Here is a 21,640-nt window from a genome sequence, read left to right on the forward strand (position 1 = left end):
CTTTGGTGTTAATATTCAGGAAAACCTGAAATGGGATATCCGTCTGTTCTAAAAATATTCCAAATACCATAAACAAACGTATCCTTCTTTTACTCTACTATTCCCTAATTACCTCATTTACTTTACTGCAATGTTATATGGGCCTCTGACTATTCCGTGTAATGTCAATAAAATTAAGTTACTACTGAAATGTATTATACAATCTTTTATTTAAACAAATGACACTATTACAATTTTTTCCAGGTTCCATCTTTTATGTTCCAATTGTTTCATAGGAGTCAAGTCAAAGGAACCCTCATATAATTTACATAGCAATTCTTGCAATTTTAATGTATATATTTCTTTATTCGATTACGTATCTCTGCTTATCTTATCTCTGTCTCAGGACCCTGATTATGGAACAACTATTTTTTCTTATAGCAGTTCCTCTTAAAAGCAGTAATTTATTTTAATATTCTATGTATAGTTTTATATTGTTATATAATAATTATTTACTATTATTATATCTATGTATGTGTTCATTCTTATACGTCAAAGTTATTGTTTTATCTGTATTTTTATATATAAGGTCTAATAAAAAATCTGTTTCTTCTGATTTTGACCTTATTTGCCGTTTTATTTGCAACTCATTATTATTTTGTATTTGCCTTAATTTTACCGTATTGAATTAAATTGTGCTGTCAATATCTTCTTAATAAACAATATTTATTCACTGATATAATTTATTACAGATGAAGAACCTCCCATCTTCTTTGGCTGTGATAACTCAACTGTTTATATCAACAATACTGAAGGTGACAGCTTTGCACCATATGAATTTCTACTTGCACCTTCAGCTGACAACATTGAAGTAGATGCAGATAGGTCCACTGCAAGTATGTCTTCAGGTCAAGATTTTCCAATAGGAGTTAATTATATTACTTACATCATGTATGATACATCTGGAAACCAAAACAGTTGTAACTTTACCCTTGTGGTTGTAGGTATGTAGTTTCTGTTACTGCTTTTATTTCAATATTGTTGACAATTGTTAAATCTCTTTCAAAAAATGAAAGATTAGACATTGACATTTATGAGTTCAACGTTTTAAAATGGGCATTTGTATCAGAATTTTGATTAAAGAAGAACATAACTGCAAATTCATATAAAATTATTCGTAACAGACTTGTATTTTAATAAATAAGAAAGAACAATGTATATTGGCATTTTTGTCTTTGTTATCTGATTGACAACGCACAGTACAGTAATTACCATAAGCTGCCCCAGTGTCATTCTTCTTTTGCCTGTGATATTGCCTTTCAAAGAGTTCCACGTATTTGAGAAATATCTAAGAAAATTTACTTTTATATACATCATACAACTCTGTCAATATTATTTTTTAGAAGATTCACATATACATATATTGAATTTTTGAATTTAGCATCTATTGGGGTTTAAGAAAAAAAAAATACTAACATGTCTGTATCAGTATTATTCAGAATAAAAGTAATTTTATTTTCTATGTCTATTTATCCTAACTTTATAAAATCATATTTAGATAAAGCATTGCATAAGATAATAATACGAAATCATTTTTTAAGACAAGTTGTTTTTAATTTTACCTGATTTGATAGCTAATTATAACCTGAAAATACTATTTTTTACTTTTACATGGCCTATTTACTCCTTTCTTTTGTCAGACATCGAAGATCCAGTTATTGAAAATTGTTCAAACAATATCATAAATGAAACAGATGTTGGAAAAAATTACACTAATATTACCTGGACTCCGGCGCCTACAGCTACAGATAATGATGCTGTTGTAAGTTTTGATGGAACACATGATTCAGGAGATTTATTCTATATTGGTGTTACAACTGTTAACTATACAGCAGTCGACCCATCAGGAAATATTGCTGTGTGTATTTTCAATGTTACGATAGAAGGTAAGAACAGTTTTATTGTAAATGTTATGTATTTTATTATTGTATAAACTAAATTTAACAACGATATTCGAATTCTGTAATTAGAGTTTACTTTTATGTATAATTTTTATTTATACAGATAAGGAGTCTCCTACCTTGAACTGTTTGTCCAATGTGCAATCTTGTGCAATCTCGCTTGCAATTTTAATTTCTAACCTTTGTGCAATATGTTATTTTCAAGTAATCTTTTCCATTCTTTCTAAACAGATGAAGAAGACCCTGTGATAACAGGCTGTCCAATGAACATTGTTTTGAATACTACAAGTATGTTACCATTCACTAATGCTACTTGGATGACTCCAAATGCTACAGATAATTCAGGCAATGTTACATTAGTCTCTACACATAACCCTGGTGATGGCTTTGCAGCAACAACATCTCAGGTTACTTACACAGCAACTGATCCGTATGGAAACAAAGACATCTGTACATTTAATGTTACTGTAGTTGGTAAGATTAACGTTTAATTTGTATTAAACAATTATTGTAAAACATGTTAATGAATTTACAAAGTTTCTTAACAAAAATATTACCTTTCATAAAAAGAAAGATATAAACTGAATTATACAAAATGTACTTTAGATAATACATTTTTTATTCAATTTGTTAAACAGATGCTGAGTCTCCTACCTTGAACTGTGTGTCCAATGTGACTGTGCACACCGATTTAAATTCAGCAACAGCTAATGTATCTTGGCCAATACCAGAAACAACAGACAACAGTGGGATAGAACCTACATTAACCTCTAACTATGAACCATATACACTGTTTAATATTGGAACAACTCTAGTAATGTACACATCAACAGATGCATCAGATAATGTGCAAACTTGTATGTTTAATGTAACTGTAATTGGTAAGTACAATTGATAGGTATAAATATTACAACTACTAAAATGTAAAAAAAAGATAAACTTTCTTATTTGGTATAGTAGGGTGGCCAATGTGAGCTTTTCCATCATGGGGTTGGGTGGGGGGGGGGGCCTTTTGTTTTAATAGCAGGCAACCATGTGGAATATATCCCTTATGGGATGACAAAAAGATGAGGGTGTGGATACCACTCTCAAATTTAAGGTGAAATGTTATTTTTAAGGTTGTAAGATCAAATATGGTAAAATAGAGGATTAAGTTGTTTTCAACAACGTATAAGCTAATTAAAAGAAATGTAACCATTATTGTATCATTATTGAAATATTGTGGTAGATGGTCAAGTTCATCAATTTTTCAACTTCAAAGTTTAAAGGTCATTTTCAAGGTCATCAGGTCAAATAGAGCACAAACCTGTTAATTATCAGTATTGATTGATTTTCATGATAGCCTGAGGCTGATGGTTATAGGAGGTTGCTATTGGAGTTACAAAGTGCACATTATACATCAACTTTTCATGTATAATTGCATAAGCTTCTTTGTGATTGACATAGAAGAATGTCTGAAAACTTTGTCATATTTGTTCTCGTCCAAACCGATGAATGTGGCCCAAAACACATATGGAAGTACAGATTAGTACATTGGGACTATCCTTTCAATCATGTCACTGCTTTTATCAACCCCTTTCCAGTGTAATGATCAAATACAACAAAATGATGAAATATCTAGGTAACTTGCATACATACATACTTGCATAGTCACCAAATGTTTGACAGCCATGCTGAGTATTTACAACTCACTGATCCTATAATGCATAACAATCATGTTTAAAAGTTTTCTTCTGGAACATCTGTGGGTATTTCAACGCCATCCATCAAGATATGTGAAGTCAGATTTGGTTAAAGATATTAAAATTATACTCCAATGGTTGGTCAACAGATTTTCTGTCAATACAATACAATACAATTTAATGGAATCACTTGTGTAACAGTGGCACACGTTAGGCAATACCTAACGGTGCATCCAAAGCAAAATTAAAAAGAAAAAGCAAAATAACATGACGAATAAGAGATCTAGTCTCACTGAATAAGTAGTTCAACTACTATACTTAGATAATAATAAAGTTCTTTGGTACAAATTAAAAGCAATTAATATACAGTTTATATATAAAAAAAACCAATTTAAACATTATTTGCAGGGTTATTAAAAATTTCGGTTCGTTTTTTCAAAGAATCTTTTAAATATATCTTATAAAACTTTTCAAAAATTGAACCAAGTGTGGCATTCTCAGAAAATAAATCATCAAGTAAATAGTGAAGTTTTAGGTCAACAGAACAATTTGTAAATATGTCCCAGTACTCTAGTAGATTGTTTTCATAATTTACAACTACCATTAACATTCTCGTGCCAACCAATCTTTAGACCTAGCTTTAAATTTTTAATTTACTCCTTTAAAGTCAATTTTGTCGTCCAAGTATTTTTCGAATGATGATTTATCTTTATACATTAAATAATTGTTCAATGTTGATTTCTTTTGGGCTCTTTCGAACCATTCTTGATCATCATTATTACAATTTACTGGCATAAAATTTAATGAAAGGTCAACTAATGGATCTATATTAAAATAATTACACAGATTGTATTTTGAAAGCCACTTCCATTTCAGATGATTTTGATTTTGCATGATTGCTTTGAAGAGTAGACGTGGCCACCTATCATCATCTAAGTTCTTCAACCGTTGGAAATATTTTATTCTAAAGTTGTTATGTATAGTGGCAAGTGAGTACCATCCTAGGCCACCATAGAGAGCTTCTTTAGCTGTATTTCTAGGTGCTTTTAGAATTATCCTTGCCATTTGATACTGAAGGTTTTCTATTTTTTCAGATTTCCCTCCACTTAACCAAACGCAGCATCCATAATTGATAGTGGGCAAGCCAATCACTCTCCAAAGCAAATCACCAAAATAAACTCTATTAAAATCATCTTGGTTGTAAATTATAGATTTTATGTATGCAATTATCCTATTACCTTTCTATAGGACTTCCTCAACATGTTGTGAATCGGTGTTTACGTTAGAGATGTAGATCCCAAGATATTTATAAGAATTAGTTTCCGTAATGTAGTTTGTTTGTCCGTTGTCCGGTGATGAGGACATTGGATTTGTTAAAATTAAAAGCAAGCTTCCACTTTCTGGAAAATTTACTTGCTGTTTGAAGAAGAAGGTTCAATTCTCTTTCGTCATCACCGATTAACACTACATCGTCAGCCCAAAAGAGAGCTCCAATTCTAATATCAAATATGTTTACTCCAAGGTCTTTGGTACGTATCATTGTTTGGGAGTTCATTTATAAAGATGGAAAATAAAATTGGGGATAGTAAACACCCTTGTTTTACACCTTCTTCTACACCTTCTTCAATGTTAAAAAGTCATTTTCAATATCACCAAACCTAACTTTACCTTTTACATTCATATAAAGATTCTTAATAATTTCGAGCATATTACCCTTAATAACTATTCTCTTTACAGCTGAAAAAGTCCATCTCTCCAAACAGTTTCAAATGCTTTTTTTTAAATCCAAAAAAAGTGAGAAATGTTTTTTTTTCTTCTGATTGTCTTGCATTTATAATGCTCTTAAGTGTGAAGATGTGATCTCCACATCTTCTTTCTGCCATAAAACCACCCTGATCTTTGCTCAAGAGGTTGAATTCTTCAATGAAGTTTGACACTGTTTAGGAGATGATACGTTTATAAACTTTAGCAACACATGAGTTGAGCGTGATACCCCTGTAGTTGTTTAGATCTCTAGGATCACCTTTTTTTAAGAGCGGAATTATTGTACCCATGTTCCAATCATTTGGGATAGTTTTAAGTTCACATAACCTCTTAAATAGATTAAACAGTGAATTTGTAAGAGCATGACCTCCATTTTTTAACATTTCATTTGTTATCGTATCTAAGCCTGGACTTTTGTTGTTTTTGCAATGTTTGATTGCATTGGCATCGTCATCGAAAGTGTTGTCAGTTGTTTTGATATACTATATCGAAACAGTTGCCTTATAGAAATCCGCAAGGATTAGAGCGATGCTTCTCAATCTCAGGGAAGTTATAAGCTTTTTTATTTCTTTCAATAATTGGTTACTTTAAATGTAAGATCTTCCTTATCATCTGTCAGGTCGAAAGAATATTGTGTATTCTGTGTAATTTGTAATCAGTCTGACCAGTCATGCAGAACCTATCACTGAATTACAGCATTTCTTGTTATACCAATGTTTCTATTTTGAATCTATCGATCATCCACTCAGTGTTTAAAATATATATTTGGTTCTGATTAGTTTAGATAGGTAAACTTGTATACCCTTTTAACCTCATTTCTACAACGAATCCAATCGGTTTTTAAATGTGTTTGTGGTTTCAGAAATGACGACTTTGGTTGGCAAACTATTCCAATATATAAATACTCATTGTAAAAAAGTGGATCAGTCCTTTGTGAAATTTAGGTTTGAAAAGTCTTTAAAGCTGATGTCCTCGTGTATTTCTGCTTACATTGCATCTCATTTGAAGGAAGTCTTCCTTGGTTACATACACCCTCGAAACCTTTTGACCATTTTGAATGTTTCAATCAAGTCACCATGAATTTGTCTGTCGTACAGGGTTGTTAGGCCACGAAACTTTTAACAATCTTAGTATGAATAATAATGGATAGCTGTAATTAGTTTAGACTCACGACGTTGTCCTCTTACAAGTGTGTTTACTAGTCTTTTTTGGAGATATGGATTCCATACCGGGACACAGAATTTGAGGTGTGGGTGAACGTAATGTTTGTAAATAACGTTAAAAACCAACCAACCATGTGCATAAAGGACCTCTTAATTTACCTCCGGCAAGAAGGTATATGTAATCGATTGCGTGTGTTTGTTTGTTTGTTAGCAGGATTACTCAAACAGTAATTACAAGATCTTTCCCAAAATAAAAATACAGATTGATATGTGGTTAAGGACCACTCCATTAAATTTTGGAGGCAATCCGGACCACGATCCCAATTCTGGACCACTTTTAAACATTATTTTCAGACTTGCTAGTGTGAAAAGATAGGAAAGAAATTTCAAAAGCCGGTGAGCAGTCTTAAAGTAACAAGTAAACTAAAATGTTATTTTCTCAAGAACTACTTGTCCAAAAAAAGGCAAGAATTATATTTTTGGATTTGTAATTTAAAAACATAATTAGATTTAATGTACAATTTTTTTTGTTGCAAGTAGTTTAAAGACCCTATTCTGTTCTATTGTTAGTCGGCTGAAGCTATTTTTAGTTGAAAGGCGGGATGCATAACCTTTACACCAAACTCGCATACACATGCTTGTAGTGAAATTAGCCTAAATCACACACAGCATTAAGACACACACTTTCTGGTGACTAAATCTGATGTAGAAGAATTTTACAGTAGGCGAAGGTATGCCCTCTCGGAGTGGCTTTCTAGTTACTTAAGGAGTTTCATATCTGTTATCACCATCGGCCAAGATAGCATAGATTCGAAGGCCTCAAGAAGGAGAACCCATTTACCATTCCTTCCGACCTTGATAAAGTCCAATAGTTAGGATTTTTTAAAACAAAGACTCCATATTCAGGTTTCTCTTTCGAGATTTCTTGAAACACAAACTTCAACAAAAACTTGTATCATTGAAAAAATGAAAAAAAAAAAAATGTTTAAATAATGACATTACTATTGTAAGTAATATTAATAATATTATAGTAAAAGACCATCTTATACACATATAGTGTTCCATACACATAATACTTGACCTATTTTTTTACAAAAAAGATTATTAAATTAACAACAGACTGGGGAAAGCCTATTATAAAACTGTATGCACTTTACAGAAGTATGTGAAAACAATATTTTGAGAAAATGACACTTTTTGTATTTAATTTCCTATGTTTTTATGTGTAAAATAAAATGTTTGTCTCATAATTACTATAATATGAAACATCAGTTGATCTTCAAAAATACTTTTTTTTTGGATAGATCTGATGATGTAGATGATTTTTCGTGATTTAAATAAAAATCTTATATTTTGACCTTGTTTGACCTCTTGGACACATAAACTTACCTTAAAAACCAAAACTGAAGATGGCATCTACCCCTATCGTTTTTGTCACCCCACAAAGGGTACATTCAACACGGTTGCCTGCTATTAACAAAAAATGCCCCCAAAACTTTTTATAGAGGACTTTTGTGTATTTGGCCTCTCTACTAGTATTTCTATAATCTATTAATAATAAAATATTTTTAGATAATTTTAATGATTTTCAGTAAAAAAGTTTTCATGGAATTGGTTATAAATAAATATTTTGCATAAGAATGCAAACAATCGACCAACCTCATACCTTCTCACTTGCAATTTTAATATTCTTACCTTTGTGCAATATGTTATTTTCAATTAATCTTTTCCATTTTTTCTAAACAGATGAAGAAGACCCTGTGATAACAGGCTGTCCAATGAACATTGTTTTGAATACTACAAGTATGTTACCATTCACTAATGCTACTTGGATGACTCCAAATGCTACAGATAATTCAGGCAATGTTACATTAGTCTCTACACATAACCCTGGTGATGGTTTTGCAGAAACAACAACTCAGGTTACTTATACAGCAACTGATTCGTATGGAAACAAAGACATCTGTACATTTAATGTTACTGTAATTGGTAAGATTAATGTTTAATCTGTATTAAACAATTACTATAAAACATGTTAATGTTTTTACACAGTTTCTTTAAAAAATAATACTTTTAAAGAGAAAGATAAACTGCATTACAAAATGTACTTAGATAATGTATTTTTTTCAACAGATACCGAGTCTCCTACTTTGGACTGTGTGTCCAATGTGACTGTGTACACCGATTTAAATTCAGCAACAGCTAATGTGTCCTGGCCAATACCAGAAACAACAGACAACAGTGGGTTAGAACCTACATTAACCTCTAACTATGAACCCTATACACTGTTTGATATTGGAACAACTCTAGTAATGTACACATCAACAGATGCATCAAATAATATGCAAAGTTGCATGTTTAATGTAACTGTAATTGGTAAGTACGATTAATAGGTATACATATTACAACTACTAAAACATAAACAAAATGATAAACTTTTTATTTAGTATTTCTTTAATCTATTACAGATAATGAAGATCCACTATTTGATTGCCCCAGTGGCAACATTACGGCATATACAGATGAGTCCCAATCATACTCAACTGTGTATTGGAATGTGTCAGTTACTGATAATTCAGGTAATGTTACATATAATTGTACAAGGGAATCTGGTGACCAGTTTGATGCTGTTTGGCCAATTATACAACACAATGTAAGCTGCATAGCACAGGATCTATCTGGAAATGACGCATCTTGCTTTTTCTCTGTAACTGTTGATGGTGAGTTTATATACTTTCTATTATATTGATTTTTGTGTACAAAATGTTTTTTATTTTTGAATCGTATGTCTACAGTATACAAAAACACTACAACAAAATAACTGATTCTCATTAGTTTATTGTTTTATTATTGCAACTAAATAAACATGATCTTGTTTGGATAATACATTGGTTGGTTTAAACATTCAACTGTTATTATTAAAGAGTTCAATAAAATTTTAATTTTTTTTTTCTTATAGATAATGAAAATCCAAATATAACATGTCCCAGTGACTTCAATGTGACAACAAGCAATGGACAACCAACAGCTTGGATTCAATGGAATGTTGAATACACAGACAACACAGAATCTTTATATAATCTCAGCCTAACAGGATCAGGTCCAAGTTATAATCAATCTGGTGAAAACTTTCCAATTGGAACAACAATACTTGAATATATTGTAACTGATGCATTTGGAAACAGTGTTAACTGTACATTTTATGTCACTGTACGAGGTGAATATTAGTTATGTAAAGTATTTTTAGATAATTTTAATGATTTTCAGTAAAAAAGTTTTCATGGAATTCGGTATAAATAAACATCTTGTCTAAGAATACAAACAAGCCACAAACATCATACCGTCTCACTTGCAATTTTAATTTCTTACCTTTGTGCAATATTTTATTTTCAAGTAATCTTTTCCATTCTTTCTAAACAGATGAAGAAGATCCTGTGATATCGAGCTGTCCAATGAACATTGTTTTGAATACTACAAGTATGTTACCATTCACTAATGCTACTTGGATGACTCCAAATGCTACAGATAATTCAGGCAATGTTACCTTAATCTCTACACATAACCCTGGTGATGGTTTTGCAGCAACAACAACTCAAGTTACTTACACAGCAACTGATCCGTATGGAAACAAAGACATCTGTACATTCAATGTTACTGTAATTGGTAAGATTTAACATTTTGTATTTAACAATTACTATAAAACATGTTAATGTATTTAAATTTCTTTAAACAATAGAACTTTTCATAAAGAGAAAGATAAACTGCATTACAAATTTATTCTTTCAATTTATTAAACAGATGCTGAGACTCCTACTTTGAACTGTGTGTCCAATGTGACTGTGTACACCGATTTAAATTCAGCAACAGCTAATGTGTCCTGGCCAATACCAGAAACAACAGACAACATAGGGTTAGAACCTACATTAACCTCTAACTATGAACCCTATACACTGTTTGATATTGGAACAACTCTAGTAATGTACACATCAACAGATGCATCAACTAATATGCAAAGTTGCATGTTTAATGTAACTGTAATTGGTAAGTACGATTAATAGGTATACATATTACAACTACTAAAACATAAACAAAATGATAAACTTTCTTATTTGGTATTTCTTAATCTATTACAGATAATGAAGATCCAATATTTGATTGCCCCAGTGGCAACATTATGGCATATACAGATGAGTCCCAATCATACTCAACTGTGTATTGGAATGTGTCAGTTACTGATAATTCAGGTAATGTTACATATAATTGTACAAGGGAATCTGGTGACCAGTTTGAAGGTGTTTGGCCAATTATACAACACAATGTAAGCTGCATAGCACAGGATCCATTTGGAAATGATGAATTTTGCTTTTTCTCTGTAACTGTTGATGGTGAGTTATTATGATTTTATTGTATAGAGCTGTGTGTACAAATGTTTATTTTTTGAAATCTTAAGTTTACAGTAAACAGTAACAATAAATTACAACAAATAACATATTCTCATTAGTTTATTCTTTGATTATTGCAATTCAATATGAATACACACAGTATGTTATATCATACCTGGCATACTACTATTTCATCAGATTTCAATCACTCTTGAGTAAAACCTACGCTAATTATTAAAATTAAGAATCTTGTTTAACACATTCAAAGTTAAATATTAAAGAAATTAATAAAAATTGTAATTTTGTTTTTCTTATAGATAATGAAAATCCAAATATAACATGTCCAAGTGACTTCAATGTGACAACAGACAATGGACAACCAACAGCTTGGATTCAATGGGATGTTGAATACACAGACAACACAGAATCTTTATATGATCTCAGCCTAACAGGATCAGGTTCAAGTTATAATCAATCTGGTGAAAACTTTCCAATTGGAACAACAATACTTGAATATATTGTAACTGATGCATTTGGAAACAGTGTTAACTGTACATTTTATGTCACTGTACGAGGTGAAAATTAGTTATGTAAAATATTTTTAGATAATTTTAATGATTTTCAGTAAAAAAGTTTTCATGGAATTCGGTATAAATAAACATCTTGTCTAAGAATACAAACAAGCCACAAACATCATACCGTCTCACTTGCAATTTTAATTTCTTACCTTTGTGCAATATTTTATTTTCAAGTAATCTTTTCCATTCTTTCTAAACAGATGAAGAAGATCCTGTGTTATCGAGCTGTCCAATGAACATTGTTTTGAATACTACAAGTATGTTACCATTCACTAATGCCACTTGGATGACTCCAAATGCTACAGATAATTCAGGCAATGTTACCTTAATCTCTACACATAACCCTGGTGATGGTTTTGCAGCAACAACAACTCAAGTTACTTACACAGCAACTGATCCGTATGGAAACAAAGACATCTGTACATTCAATGTTACTGTAATTGGTAAGATTTAACATTTTGTATTTAACAATTACTATAAAACATGTTAATGTATTTAAATTTCTTTAAACAATAGAACTTTTCATAAAGAGAAAGATAAACTGCATTACAAATTTATTTTTTCAATTTATTAAACAGATGCTGAGACTCCTACTTTGAACTGTGTGTCCAATGTGACTGTGTACACCGATTTAAATTCAGCAACAGCTAATGTGTCCTGGCCAATACCAGAAACAACAGACAACAGTGGGTTAGAACCTACATTAACCTCTAACTATGAACCCTATACACTGTTTGATATTGGAACAACTCTAGTAATGTACACATCAACAGATGCATCAACTAATATGCAAAGTTGCATGTTTAATGTAACTGTAATTGGTAAGTACGATTAATAGGTATACATATTACAACTACTAAAACATAAACAAAATGATAAACTTTCTTATTTGGTATTTCTTAATCTATTACAGATAATGAAGATCCAATATTTGATTGCCCCAGTGGCAACATTATGGCATATACAGATGAGACCCAATCATACTCAACTGTTTATTGGAATGTGTCAGTTACTGATAATTCAGGTAATGTTACATATAATTGTACAAGGGAATCTGGTGACCAGTTTGAAGGTGTTTGGCCAATTATACAACACAATGTAAGCTGCATAGCACAGGATCCATTTGGAAATGATGAATTTTGCTTTTTCTCTGTAACTGTTGATGGTGAGTTATTATGATTTTATTGTATAGAGCTGTGTGTACAAATGTTTATTTTTTGAAATCTTAAGTTTACAGTAAACAGTAACAATAAATTACAACAAATAACATATTCTCATTAGTTTATTCTTTGATTATTGCAATTCAATATGAATACACACAGTATGTTATATCATACCTGGCATACTACTATTTCATCAGATTTCAATCACTCTTGAGTAAAACCTACGCTAATTATTAAAATTAAGAATCTTGTTTAACACATTCAAAGTTAAATATTAAAGAAATTAATAAAAATTGTAATTTTGTTTTTCTTATAGATAATGAAAATCCAAATATAACATGTCCAAGTGACTTCAATGTGACAACAGACAATGGACAACCAACAGCTTGGATTCAATGGGATGTTGAATACACAGACAACACAGAATCTTTATATGATCTCAGCCTAACAGGATCAGGTTCAAGTTATAATCAATCTGGTGAAAACTTTCCAATTGGAACAACAATACTTGAATATATTGTAACTGATGCATTTGGAAACAGTGTTAACTGTACATTTTATGTCACTGTACGAGGTGAAAATTAGTTATGTAAAATATTTTTAGATAATTTTAATGATTTTCAGTAAAAAAGTTTTCATGGAATTCGGTATAAATAAACATCTTGTCTAAGAATACAAACAAGCCACAAACATCATACCGTCTCACTTGCAATTTTAATTTCTTACCTTTGTGCAATATTTTATTTTCAAGTAATTTTTTCCATTCTTTCTAAACAGATGAAGAAGATCCTGTGTTATCGAGCTGTCCAATGAACATTGTTTTGAATACTACAAGTATGTTACCATTCACTAATGCCACTTGGATGACTCCAAATGCTACAGATAATTCAGGCAATGTTACCTTAATCTCTACACATAACCCTGGTGATGGTTTTGCAGCAACAACAACTCAAGTTACTTACACAGCAACTGATCCGTATGGAAACAAAGACATCTGTACATTCAATGTTACTGTAATTGGTAAGATTTAACATTTTGTATTTAACAATTACTATAAAACATGTTAATGTATTTAAATTTCTTTAAACAATAGAACTTTTCATAAAGAGAAAGATAAACTGCATTACAAATTTATTTTTTCAATTTATTAAACAGATGCTGAGACTCCTACTTTGAACTGTGTGTCCAATGTGACTGTGTACACCGATTTAAATTCAGCAACAGCTAATGTTTCCTGGCCAATACCAGAAACAACAGACAACAGTGGGTTAGAACCTATATTAACCTCTAACTATGAACCCTATGCACTGTTTGATATTGGAACAACTCTAGTAATGTACACATCAACAGATGCATCAAATAATATGCAAAGTTGCATGTTTAATGTAACTGTAATTGGTAAGTACGATTAATAGGTATACATATTACAACTACTAAAACATAAACAAAATGATTAACTTTCTTATTTGGTATTTCTTAATCTATTACAGATAATGAGGATCCAATATTTGATTGCCCCAGTGGCAACATTATGGCATATACAGATGAGACCCAATCATACTCAACTGTTTATTGGAATGTGTCAGTTACTGATAATTCAGGTAATGTTACATATAATTGTACAAGGGAATCTGGTGACCAGTTTGAAGCTGTTTGGCCAATTATACAACACAATGTAAGCTGCATAGCACAGGATCCATTTGGAAATGATGAATTTTGCTTTTTCTCTGTAACTGTTGATGGTGAGTTATTATGATTTTATTGTATAGAGCTGTGTGTACAAATGTTTATTTTTTGAAATCGTAAGTTTACAGTAACAGTAACAATAAATTACAACAAATAACATAATCTCATTAGTTTATTCTTTGATTATTGCAATTCAATATGAATACACACAGTATGTTATATCATACCTGGCATACTACTATTTCATCAGATTTCAATCACTCTTGAGTAAAACCTACGCTATTTATTAAAATTAAGAATCTTGTTTAACACATTCAAAGTTAAATATTAAAGAAATTAATATAAATTGTAATTTTGTTTTTCTTATAGATAATGAAAATCCAAATATAACATGTCCAAGTGACTTCAATGTGACAACAGACAATGAACAACCAACAGCTTGGATTCAATGGGATGTTGAATACACAGACAACACAGAATCTGTATATGAGCTCAGCCTAACAGGATCAGGTCCAAGTTATAATCAATCTGGTGAAAACTTTCCAATTGGAACAACAATACTTGAATATATTGTAACTGATGCATTTGGAAACAGTGTTAACTGTACATTTTATGTCACTGTACGAGGTGAATATTTGTTGTGTAAAATATTATTTATGATTTTTGTGATTTGAAGTCTCAGTGTGTTGTCACCTGCAATGATTGATTTTTTATTTTCTTGTAGTTTTTACCATGTTAACATGTGCAAATCTATAAGCAAAAGCCCACTAGACATTTTTAAACCTTATTATAATTATGAGGAAAGCGTTGTAGTCATCCAACCCAAGACAAATTGCTCATTAATTTTTTCAGCACACAATCGTCTTGTGCTGCAATGAAAGCTGTCCGGAACAGGCAATGTAAAGTTAAACAGCTACACATATTCAAGCAACTCTTTTTAAGGAACTAAATCTAATTTCACTTAAAGTTATAAATACATATCACCAATACATTTTTGCATTTTTTTCATAACTGTGTATTGATCATAATTTTCCACAAAGATTTTACGACAAATTTATACATACAGGTCATTCAATTATATCCATCTTTCAAAACATGATCACACTCAGCAAAGAATTTGGTACAAATTGTTGCCTTTTTCATTTTAAAACACCAAAAAAATGCAATTATTTTCAAAAAGATTGCAAAATATTATTTATTATCAAGCAACACATGCTTTTACCACTATCAATAGAAAATGTATTATGACGATTTATACTACAACTGAAATGTATCGCTACATGAGAAATGTACCGTTTTTTCTGGCTGTTCGACTTTATCGTTTTTATTTAGGTTTTTGCCTATTTTAATTTGAATCTCAATTGGGATCCAGCCACAGCATTGCCATTTTTCTGTAATTTTCCTTTGCATGTATATTTGTATATGTCAATTTTGTATATTTTGGTAATGGCATCTCTGCCACAAGCCACCATTTTTTGAAATAATTTGTTATGATTGATTGAAAAGCTTTTAAGTTATAATTGCAGAATGGAAACTAAAATATGTTTTTGTTCTAAGTATGTTAACTCACTTTATTATTTTATCTAGATACTGAAAATCCAATGTTGACTTGTCCAGATGACATTGTGAACACGACTGTGATTGGTGAGGCATATGGCATTGCTTATTGGGTTGAACCAAACATTACAGACAACTCTGGCATGGTTCAAGTCAACATGTCAAACGTTTCTGGTGATCGATTCAATCTAGGCAATACAACAGTTTATTACTACGCTGAAGATCCATATGAAAACTCTGTTGACTGTAGTTTTATTGTTACAATCAATGGTAATATAATTTATTGTTTTATAACAGTTTGTATAAGATCTCAGTACAAACACATTTATCTATTGATGATATACATTTATTCAAGTAGCAAAAAGGCTGAAGTGAGTTTTAATTTGCATGAGAGAAAACATGAAAATGTAAAAATATTCAACAGATATTATAAAAATTTATTAATAATAATAATACATAAATTGTTCATTCATAAAATACAAATATTGTACATAACAATTCGTTCATTAAACTTTAATAAACTTTTATTTATCAAACGAATCAAATACGAACAGCGCTTGTGTAGCATTTAGCAGCACATTGTTGATATGCTTACTAAACGTCTCATAACTCATGTTTGATAATGTTGAAAGTTGAAAACCGTTAGACAAATGCTAAAAGTTTTAAAATGCTATAACTCTAAAGAAAATTAATAAAGTGCAAGAAAGAGGATTTACTTTTTTTTTGCTTTTAGATTTCCAAATACCAATCTTTGATCCATGTCCTAGTGACATAGAGGTGAACACAGATCCTACGCTTCCATATGCTGTAGTAAACTGGACCATTTCTGTATATGATAACGTTGGCGTCACTACACTGGAAAACAACCATAACCCTCTTGATCAATTTAGTATCACACTTACAGAGGTAATATATGTTGCAACAGACACTGACGGCAATCAAGCGGAGTGTAAATTTAATATCACAGTAACAGGTAACACTCCTTTGAGTAAATTAACTTTTATGAGACACTACAAACTTTCAAATGTGCTTTATTCTGATTTTCTATTACCTCAAAACCTAGAATTATCTAAGAGTCCCAAATGATCAGCAATTGCTGGATGGATCACTCTCATTAAATATGGTTCAAATAAAATAAAATATAAAAAAGAATTAACTTTGCTGATGAATGATAGTGGCCAATCAGCTGAAAAGAAAATAATTATGCAACAGTGTTGAAAGTGTGTAAAAACCAGAACTGCACAACCTGTCATTGATGTCTTGTGTCTAAACTCAATTCCTAATCTATCTGTTTAGAATTAGATATTAACATGTTGTTCCTGTGTATACACAAACACTGAGCATAGATACAACAAAATAACTGATTCTCATTAGTTTATTGTTTTATTATTGCAACTAAATAAACATGATTCTGTTGCACTTTTGGATAATACATTGGTTGGTTTAAACATTCAACTGTTATTATTAAAGAGTTCAATAAAATTGTAATTTTGTTTTTCTTATAGATAATGAAAATCCAAATATAACATGTCCCAGTGACTTCAATGTGACAACAAACAATGGACAACCAACAGCTTGGATTCAATGGGATGTTGAATACACAGACAACACAGAATCTTTATATAACCTCAGCCTAACAGGATCAGGTCCAAGTTATAATCAATCTGGTGAAAACTTTCCAATTGGAACAACAATACTTGAATATATTGTAACTGATGCATTTGGAAACAGTGTTAACTGTACATTTTATGTCACTGTACGAGGTGAATATTAGTTATGTAAAATATTTTTAGATAATTTTAATGATTTTCAGTAAAAAAGTTTTCATGGAATTCGGTATAAATAAACATCTTGTCTAAGAATACAAACAAGCCACAAACATCATACCGTCTCACTTGCAATTTTAATTTCTTACCTTTGTGCAATATTTTATTTTCAAGTAATCTTTTCCATTCTTTCTAAACAGATGAAGAAGATCCTGTGATATCGAGCTGTCCAATGAACATTGTTTTGAATACTACAAGTATGTTACCATTCACTAATGCTACTTGGATGACTCCAAATGCTACAGATAATTCAGGCAATGTTACCTTAATCTCTACACATAACCCTGGTGATGGTTTTGCAGCAACAACAACTCAAGTTACTTACACAGCAACTGATCCGTATGGAAACAAAGACATCTGTACATTCAGTGTTACTGTAATTGGTAAGATTAATGTTTAATTTGTATTAAACAATTACTATAAAACATGTTAATGTATTCACAAAGTTTTAAAAAAAAAACTTTTTAAAAAGAGAAAGACAAACTACATTACAAAATGTACTTTAGATAATGATATTTTTGTCAATTTGTTATTAAAACAGATGCTGAATCTCCTACTTTGAACTGTGTGTCCAATGTGACTGTGTACACCGATTTTAATTCAGCTACAGCTAATGTATCCTGGCCAATACCAGAAACAACAGACAACAGTGGGTTAGAACCTATATTAACCTCTAACTATGAACCATATACCCTGTTTGATATTGGAACAACTCTTGTAATGTACACATCAACAGATACATCAGATAATGGAGAAACTTGCACGTTTAATGTAACTGTAATTGGTAAGTTAACTTTATATGACAAATTACATTAACACAAATACTAAAATATATAGAAAGTTAAAAGTTCCTAGGTGGTTTTTATTATTTTATTGTAGATAATGAAGATCCAGTATTTGATTGTCCTGACAACATTATGGCATATACAGATGAGTCACAATCATACTCAACTGTTTATTGGAATGTATCAGTTACTGATAATTCAGGAAATTTAACTTATAATTGTACAAGTGAATCTGGTGACCAGTTTGATGCTGTTTGGCCAATAATACAACACAATGTAAGCTGTATGGCACAGGATCCATCTGAAAATGAGGCATCTTGCTTTTTCTCTGTAACTGTTGATGGTGAGTTATTATGATTTTATTGTATAGAGCTGTGTGTACAAATGTTTATTTTTTTTAAATCTATAGTTTACAGTAAACAGTAACAATAAATTACAACAAGTAACATATTCTCATTAGTTTATTCTTTGATTATTGCAATTCAATATGAATACACACAGTATGTTATATCATACCTGGCATACTATACTACTATTTCATCCGATTTCATTCACTCTTGAGTAAAACCTACGCTATTTATTAAAATTAAGAATCTTGTTTAACACATTCAAAGTTAAATATTAAAGAAATTAATAAAAATTGTAATTTTGTTTTTCTTATAGATAATGAAAATCCAAATATAACATGTCCAAGTGACTTCAATGTGACAACAGACAATGGACAACCAACAGCTTGGATTCAATGGGATGTTGAATACACAGACAACACAGAATCTTTATATGATCTCAGCCTAACAGGATCAGGTTCAAGTTATAATCAATCTGGTGAGAACTTTCCAATTGGAACAACAAAGCTTGAATATACAGTAACTGATGCATTTGGAAACAATTCTAGCTGTACCTTTTATGTCACTGTGCGAGGTGAATATTTGTTGTGTAAAATATTATTTATGATTTTTGTGATTTGAAGTCAATGTGTTGTCACCTGCAATGATTGATTTTTTATTTTCTTGTAGTTTTTACCATGTTAACATGTGCAAATCTATAAGCAAAAGCCCACTAGACATTTTTTAAACCTTATTATAATTATGAGGAAAGCGTTGTAGTCACCCAACCCCAAGACAAATTGCTCATTAATTTTTTCAGCACACAATCGTCTTGTGCTGCAATGAAAGCTGTCCAGAACAGGCAATGTAAAGTTAAACAGCTACACATATTCAAGCAACTCTTTTTAAGGAACTAAATCTAATTTCACTTAAAGTTATAAATACTTATCACCAATACATTTTTGTATTTTTTTCATAACTGTGTATTGATCATAATTTTCCACAAAGATTTTACGACAAATTTATACATACAGGTCATTCAATTATATCCATCTTTCAAAACATGATCACACTCAGCAAAGAATTTGGTACAAATTGTTGCCTTTTTCATTTTAAAACACCAAAAAAATGCAATTATTTTCAAAAAGATTGCAAAATATTATTTATTATCAAGCAACACATGCTTTTACCACTATCAATAGAAAATGTATTATGACGATTTATACTACAACTGAAATGTATCGCTACATGAGAAATGTACCGTTTTTTCTGGCTGTTCGACTTTATCGTTTTTATTTAGGTTTTTGCCTATTTTAATTTGAATCTCAATTGGGATCCAGCCACAGCATTGCCATTTTTCTGTAATTTTCCTTTGCATGTATATTTGTATATGTCAATTTTGTATATTTTGGTAATGGCGTCTCTGCCACAAGCCACCATTTTTTGAAATAATTTGTTATGATTGATTGAACTGCTTTTAAGTTATAATTGCAGAATGGAAACTAAAATATGTTTTTGTTCTAAGTATGTTAACTCACTTTATTATTTTATCTAGATACTGAAAATCCAATGTTGACTTGTCCAGATGACATTGTGAACACGACTGTGATTGGTGAGGCATATGGCATTGCTTATTGGGTTGAACCAAACATTACAGACAACTCTGGCATGGTTCAAGTCAACATGTCAAACGTTTCTGGTGATCAATTCAATCTAGGCAATACAACAGTTTATTACTACGCTGAAGATCCATATGAAAACTCTGTTGACTGTAGTTTTATTGTTACAATCAATGGTAATATAATTTATTGTTTTATAACAGTTTGTATAAGATCTCAGTACAAACACATTTATCTATTGATGATATACATTTATTCAAGTAGCAAAAAGGCTGAATTGAGTTTTAATTTGCATGAGGGAAAACATGAAAATGTAAAAATATTCAACAAATATTATAAAAATTCATTAATAATAATAATACATAAATTGTTCATTCATAAAATACAAATATTGTACATAGCAATTCGTTCATTAAACTTTAATAAACTTTTGTTTATCAAACGAATTAAATACGAACAGGGCTAGTGTAGCATTTAGCAGCACATTGTTGATATGCTTACTAAACGTCTCATAACTCATGTTTGATAGATAATGTTGAAAGTTGAAAACTGTTAGACAAATGCTAAAAGTTTTAAAATGCTATAACTCTTTAAAGAAAATTAATAAAGTGCAAGAAAGAGGATTTACTTTTTTTTGCTTTTAGATTTCCAAATACCAATCTTTGATCCATGTCCTAGTGACATAGAGGTGAACACAGATCCTACGCTTCCATATGCTGTAGTAAACTGGACCATTTCTGTATATGATAACGTTGGTGTCACTACACCGGAAAACAACCATAACCCTCTTGATCAATTTAGTATCACAGTTACAGAAGTAATATATGTTGCAACAGACACTGACGGCAATCAAGCGGAGTGTAAATTTAATATCACAGTAACAGGTAACACTCCTTTGAGTACATTAACTTTTATGAGACACTACAAACTTTCAAATGTGCTTTATTCCAATTTTCTATTACCTCAAAACCTAGAATTATCTAAGAGTCCCAAATGATCAGCAATTGCTCACTCTCATTAAATATGGTTCAAATAAAATAAAATATAAAAAAGAATTAACTTTGCTGATGAAAGATAGTGGCCAATCAGCTGAAAAGAAAATAATTATGCAACAGTGTTGAAAGTGTGTAAAAACCAGAACTGCACAACCTGTCATTGATGTCTTGTGT

At 30.8% G+C, this 21,640-nt stretch overlaps 2 protein-coding genes across 2 annotated transcripts in view; both read left to right on the forward strand.

Moving 5' to 3' along the window:
* Nucleotides 1-877: 877 nt before the first annotated feature.
* On the forward strand, nucleotides 878-11,517 carry LOC140041882 (hyalin-like). The gene is made up of 13 exons (XM_072087663.1): nucleotides 878-983; nucleotides 1,680-1,925; nucleotides 2,044-2,067; nucleotides 2,172-2,414; nucleotides 2,579-2,821; nucleotides 8,296-8,538; nucleotides 8,683-8,925; nucleotides 9,018-9,269; nucleotides 9,509-9,766; nucleotides 9,970-10,212; nucleotides 10,348-10,590; nucleotides 10,683-10,934; nucleotides 11,249-11,517. Exons 1-13 carry the CDS (start codon nucleotides 878-880, stop codon nucleotides 11,515-11,517), a joined length of 2,865 nt encoding a protein of 954 aa, XP_071943764.1.
* Nucleotides 11,518-11,569: 52 nt separating this feature from the next.
* LOC140041898 (uncharacterized) overlaps nucleotides 11,570-21,640 on the forward strand; it is a 43,768-nt gene continuing 33,697 nt past the window's right edge. Inside the window, exons 1-18 of the mRNA XM_072087665.1 lie at nucleotides 11,570-11,579; nucleotides 11,710-11,952; nucleotides 12,088-12,330; nucleotides 12,423-12,674; nucleotides 12,989-13,246; nucleotides 13,450-13,692; nucleotides 13,828-14,070; nucleotides 14,163-14,414; nucleotides 14,728-14,985; nucleotides 15,946-16,185; nucleotides 16,649-16,888; nucleotides 17,421-17,678; nucleotides 17,882-18,124; nucleotides 18,283-18,525; nucleotides 18,621-18,869; nucleotides 19,190-19,447; nucleotides 20,408-20,647; nucleotides 21,116-21,355. Coding sequence (XP_071943766.1) covers nucleotides 11,570-11,579; nucleotides 11,710-11,952; nucleotides 12,088-12,330; nucleotides 12,423-12,674; nucleotides 12,989-13,246; nucleotides 13,450-13,692; nucleotides 13,828-14,070; nucleotides 14,163-14,414; nucleotides 14,728-14,985; nucleotides 15,946-16,185; nucleotides 16,649-16,888; nucleotides 17,421-17,678; nucleotides 17,882-18,124; nucleotides 18,283-18,525; nucleotides 18,621-18,869; nucleotides 19,190-19,447; nucleotides 20,408-20,647; nucleotides 21,116-21,355 — 4,213 coding nt within the window. The remainder of the gene's footprint in view (nucleotides 11,580-11,709; nucleotides 11,953-12,087; nucleotides 12,331-12,422; nucleotides 12,675-12,988; nucleotides 13,247-13,449; nucleotides 13,693-13,827; nucleotides 14,071-14,162; nucleotides 14,415-14,727; nucleotides 14,986-15,945; nucleotides 16,186-16,648; nucleotides 16,889-17,420; nucleotides 17,679-17,881; nucleotides 18,125-18,282; nucleotides 18,526-18,620; nucleotides 18,870-19,189; nucleotides 19,448-20,407; nucleotides 20,648-21,115; nucleotides 21,356-21,640) is intronic.

This window comes from Antedon mediterranea, chromosome 1, assembly GCF_964355755.1.
Source record: "Antedon mediterranea chromosome 1, ecAntMedi1.1, whole genome shotgun sequence".
Taxonomy (NCBI): domain Eukaryota; kingdom Metazoa; phylum Echinodermata; class Crinoidea; order Comatulida; family Antedonidae; genus Antedon; species Antedon mediterranea.

Excerpts from the sequence above, each read along its gene's own strand:
- LOC140041882 (XM_072087663.1), top strand. The coding sequence starts at position 878 with ATGTCTTCAGGTCAAGATTTTCCAATAGGAGTTAATTATATTACTTAC. Across the intron at positions 2,415-2,578 it reads ATTTAATGTTACTGTAGTTG|ATGCTGAGTCTCCTACCTTG; the intron begins GTAAGATTAACG and ends TTTGTTAAACAG. Across the intron at positions 10,935-11,248 it reads TTTCTCTGTAACTGTTGATG|ATAATGAAAATCCAAATATA; the intron begins GTGAGTTATTAT and ends TTTTTCTTATAG.